The 7,399-nt window shown below is 34.9% G+C and overlaps 1 protein-coding gene across 1 annotated transcript; it reads left to right on the top strand.

Moving 5' to 3' along the window:
• The first annotated feature begins 374 nt into the window (after window positions 1-374).
• On the top strand, window positions 375-4,734 carry LOC125186780 (vacuolar cation/proton exchanger 3-like). The gene is made up of 12 exons (XM_048083224.2): window positions 375-778; window positions 1,038-1,304; window positions 1,389-1,456; window positions 1,768-1,796; window positions 2,199-2,392; window positions 2,672-2,884; window positions 3,340-3,474; window positions 3,611-3,727; window positions 3,799-3,852; window positions 4,148-4,264; window positions 4,339-4,435; window positions 4,512-4,734. Exons 1-12 carry the CDS (start codon window positions 731-733, stop codon window positions 4,526-4,528), a joined length of 1,356 nt encoding a protein of 451 aa, XP_047939181.2. The 5' UTR covers window positions 375-730; the 3' UTR covers window positions 4,529-4,734.
• Window positions 4,735-7,399: the final 2,665 nt, after the last annotated feature.

Raw genomic sequence — 7,399 nt, 5'->3', positions numbered from 1 at the left:
TTACTCTCTCCGTCCGCGAATAGGAGTCCCGTTTTTTCATTTTAGTCCGTCCGCGAATAGGAGTTCTGGTTCACTTTTACCATAAATGGTACTAGGGTCTCACCTCCACCTAACTCATTCCACTCACATTTCATTTATAACTAATATATACAAGTGGGACTTCCATTTCGACTAACTTTTTTCTATCCAATTTTCTTAACATTTCTTAGAACTCGTGCCGCCATTGAATGAGACTCCTAATGACAGACGGAGGGAGTAGACAATTTTGATTACTTTATTTTTTCAAATATTAAAATAACATTTTTTTTTCTGAGGTGTCATGTTTTTGGGAGTAAAGTATCAATTTTGAAGATGATTTCATAACTAAATTAACTACCTTTCCCATTCTTCCCAATTCGGCAATTCCTCAATCCCTTCCTCAGCCTTGACGCCCAAATCATCGAAACGCAGCTATCAAATCGTAGAAAAAACCCACACAAATTCACACACTCAAGCCCCGAAATTCAATCGAAATTGTTCATAAGAGTTTACTTTCATTAATTGATTTGGCCCGCAGCAGTTGTTGACTTCCCCCACACTTGATGAATCTTTCTCTCTAAGCATTGAATTCGTGGGGGCTCATTATTCTAGGGCTTTCTCTTGTCTCAATTTCCCCAATTTCTCAACAATGCCCGCGTTAGGAAATGAGTAGCTGTTTGTTGCTCTTGTTTTGCTGCACAAGTTGTAGTAGATGGCCGATACCGATTCACCCACCTCGGAATTCGATTTACATCTCGAGGTTAGTGTTCATTTCTCTCTCGGAAATTGGAAACTTTTGAAGTGAATTCGTTTAGAATTGTATGTTTAGTGTGTTTACATCAATGTTGTGTGGGAATGATTGCTTAAAATCAAATTTGAGCATTTTATTTAGCAGTTAGGATAGCTTCATCATTATATGTGAGTTCTTTGATGTATGGTGAAAAAACTTGAATAATTATTGATTCTGGCTTCAATATTCATTGTTTGTTTAACCATATGAGATGAAATTATCCAAACAGATGGACTCGTTATCTGGAAAGTCGTCGTTAGGGCTTGAAGGGCTACCTCTTTTCAGCTCTCGGCCTACTGGGAGAAAGATATCTTCAGAGGAGATAACTACAGAGAGCGGTATAGTTGGCCATGGATCAGAAAATTGTGGCTCTCGGTGTATCATACTAAGGAGCATATTTCGCAGTATTAAGATTGTTCTGTTTTCCAATAAATTGAACTTGCTTGTACCTTTTGGTCCTTCGGCGATATTAGTTGACAAAATTACAAAAAATCATGTGAGTTGCAGTTTTGTAGCTCAGTTTGTCTTTGTCAAGGTTCAGTTTTCTCTGTTTTGGACTAATGCATTGAACTGAATCCAGGGATGGGTGTTCTTTTTAAGTTTGATTGGCATCATCCCTTTGGCTGAACGTTTGGGCTGGGCTACAGAGTATGTATGCTATTTACATCTCATCTTAAAGATTTTCATACATCATGTGATGGGCATTCTACTTTATTTGAATATATAAATGCATTTAAAAAAAAAAATCATTCAGTGAGGTTTGATACTTGGAATAAGTGTGCCACAATGCACTTTTTTATGGATATCAAACGATGAAACTACTGCTTGTTCTTGCATACCTGAAGTAAATTTTTTGTGCTAACTCAATGTCTGTAAACATAATAGGGGTTGTGTCTAGCTTGAATCATTGTATGGCTCATTATTTGATATGGTTTTGATTTGCTTTTCTTTTGGTGTAGGCAGCTAGCTTTCTTTACTGGACCAACAGGTTAGGTTATGCTAATTCATTGTCTGTATTTACCATATATGCCAGGATTTATTCCATCTATCTGAAACATTATTCGTCAAAACTTGAATGCATTCATACATGCCCCATTTACTAAACTCACTTGCATCAACTTCTAAATGTAGGTCTGCATAGGAATTTTTTTACGGCATCTCCCATTAACTTTCATGCACACATTATCTTCTCACTTTCAACACGCATCTATCATTTCTTGAAGCACATAGATAAATCCTTGTAAAGGAGATGCTTGCAGTTTTTTCCATCATATAAATATGGCTATGGTTTATTCTTTTTGTATATTCAGTGCTGTCTATGTATTTTGATATCTGCTTTATGATTCTGATTTCCACATGACACTTCACTCACATTTTTCTGAATTCTCAGCTGGCGGTCTTTTGAATGCTACATTTGGTAATGCAACGGAGATGATAATATCCATGCTTGCACTTCGAAATGGCATGATACGTGTTGTCCAGCAGTCGTTGCTGGGATCGATCCTTTCTAATCTGTTATTGGTACTTGGATGTGCACTTTTTGGAGGTGGGCTTGCTCTTAGAAGGGAGCAAGTGTTCAACAAGGTTGGTGCATTGTTATTAGTGTGCTTATCTAAAAGAAATTATGACTCGCTCCGTCCCACTATAACTGACCTGTATGCTGGTTGTCAACTATAAGTGGCCTAGTCCAACTAAGGAAAATTTTTACACAGAAATTTATTCAACTTTAGTCACTTTACACACAAACCATGTAGGCCACTAATAGCGGGACGGATGGCATACCTTTTTTCAGATGCTATACATTAGTTTTGTGTTATTGGTTATCTAACTGCAAGGTTTTTTCATTTCCCCAATCACTTGTAGCCATCGGCAGCAATGAACTCGGGATTGCTCTTGATGGCAGTTATGGGTCTCTTATTTCCTGCAGTTTTACATTACACTCGCACTGAGTTAGACTTTGGCAAATCAGAGCTTGCCCTTTCAAGGTTTAGCAGTTGCATTATGCTGGTGGCATATGTAGCCTACATTTTGTTCCAGCTAACCAGCCAAAAGAATCTGTATATGCCAATAAATGAGGTAGATATCTCCGTCATTGTGGAAACACTATGTATTGATGAAGATTATTGAACTATCTTGTGAAATTTTCCTGATTTATTTATATCTTAAATGTTAAAGCTCAGCTGGTCCCTCACGTTACGTACATTAACCTGTAGGCAGAAACTAGGCAAAGTTTTTACTGTTGTAGCATTCCACATGATATTATGGTGAGACTAATCAATAGTTAACGCAAATCACCAGGCAGCTTCATAATCATATATCTTGGTGTGTTCACTCGATGAATCATACTTCAGTGTCCGATTTTCTACTGTAATAAATGCTCATTAAACGTGTACAGTATATAAGAAGTTAAAGTTCTTTACTAGCAGTTTCATGAGATATTTTGCAAGTCATTTGCATTGCATTGCAGAATTTTCTGTAGTAATCTTTTCCTGGTTAGCTTTATACATTGATCTCGATTCATATAAACCCAGGAGGAACGTCCAACTGGTGGGAACTCTGTTGACGAAGAAGTTCCAGATATATCAAAGTGGGAATCAATCGTGTGGTTATTTACGTTGACTTGCTTCATATCAGTTTTGTCTCAATACCTGGTTAATGCTATAGAGGTAACTACTCTATTTCTGGAACATCCCTATATCTTCAAAGTTTTGACTGGTAACGTCTAACGAACTGCTTCATTTAGGTTACTCTATTTTGTAATCTGTCAACGATATTGGTGGTAATGTGACATGGTATTTTCAGGGGGCATCTGTTGCGATGAACATCCCCGTTGAGTTTATAAGTGTAATTCTGCTCCCAATTGTTGGGAATGCAGCAGAGCATGCGGGTGCTGTCATGTTTGCTGTCAAGGACAAGCTTGTAAGTGTTTGGTTTTTCGTTCTCGACCCTGTGTAAAAATTTGGTTTCTCAAATTTCAAGTACTTGAGCAGGACATTTCTCTAGGAGTGGCGATTGGCTCATCAACACAAATATCAATGTTTGTGGTATGTTTTTACCACATCAAAAAGCTCGTTGATTTACAATAGTTGTTAAGCGAGAATATGATTAAAGCATGATTTGCATTAAAATTCTTCCTAGCATTTTTAGAAGAAACTTCTGATGTTTGTTTCTCTACTAGTTTCAATTACAATCGTCTCAAGTTTTCATGTATGGTTTAGAAACCTCGAAACTTCTATCCCTTCAATCTCTTGTTTGTCACTGCATATTCGAGTTTGTTCTTCCATTTATATATCGGAAGGCGATTACACATTAAAAAAGTTGGTGGTGCAATAACTACAGATACCGTTCACCGTGGTTGTTGGTTGGATCATGGGGCTTCCGATGGACTTGAACTTCAAGCTATTTGAGACGGCTACTCTAATCATGACGGTTCTTGTAGTAGCCTTCATGCTACAGGTGAGATATTTAACTTGCTTTCTCGAAAGTAATCTCGTATTGCAACTCATTCATACAAATACATATATATGCAGGAAGGGACATCAAATTACTTCAAAGGGCTGATGCTTCTTCTGTGCTATCTGATAGTCGCAGCGAGTTTCTTTGTACATATAGACGAAGACTCTTCGCGTAAGTTGTGTGGTTTCTTATCTGAAAACTTGAATATCCTCTCCTTTGTAACACATCTCTAACTCTCATTTTGCAGAGGAGGATCATCCTTAGGAGTTGTACATACAAAAAAAAAAGGAAGAAGAAGAAAAAGAAGCACATCCTCAAGTCTGTTGGAAAATTAAGGCCCCAAATATAGATTCAAGATCTTCAAGAACTATGCATGTGTATATATATACTACTCCATATTATTTGTAAAGTTATCTTGTGAAAGAAGTTTAATAACGATGCTTGTTTTAAGATGTGTTTAATTTGATGCATGGGAAAAGCCAAGAAAAGCCTTGTCTTATAGTACTAGGTTTTATTACTACATGTTTAAGAAAACTAAGAAAAGCATTGTTTTACTTTTTTAACTTCACTTCACAACCTTTCCAAAACTTGGTTAAGTACCAAACTAAAAAGGTTTGTATTTGCCAACATTACTTCCTCTCTTCATTTCTCTAGCATTGAACTTCACACCCTTTTTTCTTAGAAAAAAATTTGATTCGAATTATGCAATATTATTCATTAATGAGAATATAAAATTTTAAATACAGCATTTTTTTTTTGTATCTATGTGCATCAACTATGAATTATAGACCTAAATTTATACTTCATTCGTCCCACAAAATTAGTCGATCTATTCCTCTTCTAGTGTCCCTAAATGTATTCCAATTTTTTAAATTTGAATTGTCTTAATTAATTACTCCTCAATTATTATATTTGATAAACTAGTGAATTATTTGTCAAGAAAAGTTGGTAGCTTATCTACATAAAACTAACCGGGGAGAAAACCATGACTGTTTTTTAAAGGTGTCCCCGAATATGTTCCAATTTTTTAAAATTGAATTGTCTTAATTAATTAGTATAATGGATAAACTAGTTAATTATTTGATAAGAAAAATCGGTAGCTTATCTACATAAAATAAAACTAACCAGGGTGAAAATCATGACTTCTTGTACTAATTCAAGAAGTAGTATCATGCCGTCAAAATCATGTACTAATATGAGAATTGATCAAACCATAATATAACTCCAAGCTTATTAACATGCACAACTTTGATTGGACACACTACTATAACAATTCTAATAAAATTTTAAATTACAGTAATTTGGAAAAAGAGAGTTCATAGATATTTAATTACCTTGAAAAATCAACAATGGTTACAGATATTGGAAAAGTATCCAGGTGCATTTCCTGTGGTCTTATTCAACTTAGAAAAAATAATATACAATTTGGCAGTATTGACCAGCTAAGTAATTCAAATATATAGTTTAATAATTAGTGATGAAAGATGAATCCAACTATATATATCACATAATGTTGCATAAAATTGATAGATACATAGTAGAAAATGGGTAGAGTTATAGGAGGAGGTGTTAAAGAGAGATTGAATCAAGTGTTTGAGGGTTGGGGTTTGATGCTGATTCTTCTTGTCTCCATTTCAGCCATGTCTATCTTCATATTTGCTTGTGCTCAAAAGAAAAAGCCCTCTCACCCTCACAAGAAGAGACGTAATTATGCCGGCACCGCCGTTGCTGGTTCTGTCTTAGCCGGTGCTAGCAGTGGTGGTGCTAGCAGTGCCGGCTGTGGCGCTAGCAGTGGCGGTGGCGGGGTATGTTGAAACACGATTATAAAACATAGAAGATCCTTATTGGAAATTAGTATAATAAATTGGATTTATATGTACGTTTCCAACCATGTTTTTATTATTTCACTTTGCATTCTGTGATATTTTATGTAATTCTTACTACTTATTCAGTTATTTGGATGTTTTAATATGGGTGAAAGGTCATATTTATAATTATTGTCTATTTTTTAATATTCTTGGTAATCAATTCGACGTTGATAATGATAATTTTGATAGAAATGAATGATACAGCAATTTTATTCGCACATTAATTTATTGCATGAATATTATAGTGATCTTTATTTTAATCATAAAAATATAAATCATCAAACTATATACATGTTTATATTATGCAAAAGGTCTATAAATTATGATGTGACACCCCCAACCTTAGTCTATAACATATACATTGTAATAAATAATTAATACGTAGTATAGATAAAAATCACTGATATATTATAATTTCAAATGATATATTATAATTTCAAATAGTTCTAGACCATATATAATCCCATCACTCAATATGACATGTAATGACCGCCCTTTTTATTTCCCAAGTCTTTTGGAAAACAGACTTATTAGTTTTTAGCTTTGCGCCCAGTCTCTTTTACCACGCGTTGTGATCGAGCTTTATGTATGAAGTACGTTCGAACGGTGAATGAAAATAGTGTTATTACAATATTTAATATTCTTATAGTCCGTTTTCGAAGACCGAGCTTCAAATAAAAGTTCGTACACGTTCTACATAGAATTCAACATTAGAGTAAAAATAAATAAAATAAAAAAATACTCTCCATGCTCACCGGATCTTGCTCAATAGTCACGCCTTAAACTCCGATACCTACTTGAAAGGATAAAAAGCATGATAAATCAAGACGAGACGATCGACGAAATCACATCACATCAAGCACGCTTATCAAACGACGGCTCACGTCTTTTTAAGCGACAAGACGTAATATTTTTGCCATTTATGGTATATTGTGAATGATAAAAGTGACAACTTGCCTTATTTGGCAAAAGGTCCACAACTTTTGGACAATGTATTTCTTTCATGAATCAAGCTTTTACCATGCATCCATTTTCTCTATAAATACCATGCCTTCTCCACTCTTAACTCTTTTTGTTCCACCATAAACCACCATCAAAATGTTCAAGTTAGGATTTCGATGAGAGCCTTTAATTTTTTTTCATACCATCAAGAACTTAGAAATATGTACGTATCTAAACAATTTGATTAACTAGAATCCACAATCAAGAGCCTTTAATTTTTTTTCCTTCCTTCCAAGAACAAACATGAAACTATGAACTCATTTTA

The sequence above is a fragment of the Salvia hispanica genome, chromosome 5, assembly GCF_029641045.1.
Source record: "Salvia hispanica isolate PSC_SH4W2 chromosome 5, Shi_PSC_v1, whole genome shotgun sequence".
Taxonomy (NCBI): Eukaryota; Viridiplantae; Streptophyta; class Magnoliopsida; order Lamiales; family Lamiaceae; genus Salvia; species Salvia hispanica.
Note: the sequence above shows the minus strand (reverse complement) of the source record. Positions and strands in the feature narration are given on the sequence as shown.

Excerpts from the sequence above, each read along its gene's own strand:
- LOC125186780 (XM_048083224.2), top strand. The coding sequence starts at position 731 with ATGGCCGATACCGATTCACCCACCTCGGAATTCGATTTACATCTCGAG. Across the intron at positions 1,457-1,767 it reads CGTTTGGGCTGGGCTACAGA|GCAGCTAGCTTTCTTTACTG; the intron begins GTATGTATGCTA and ends CTTTTGGTGTAG. Across the intron at positions 3,728-3,798 it reads TTGCTGTCAAGGACAAGCTT|GACATTTCTCTAGGAGTGGC; the intron begins GTAAGTGTTTGG and ends GTACTTGAGCAG.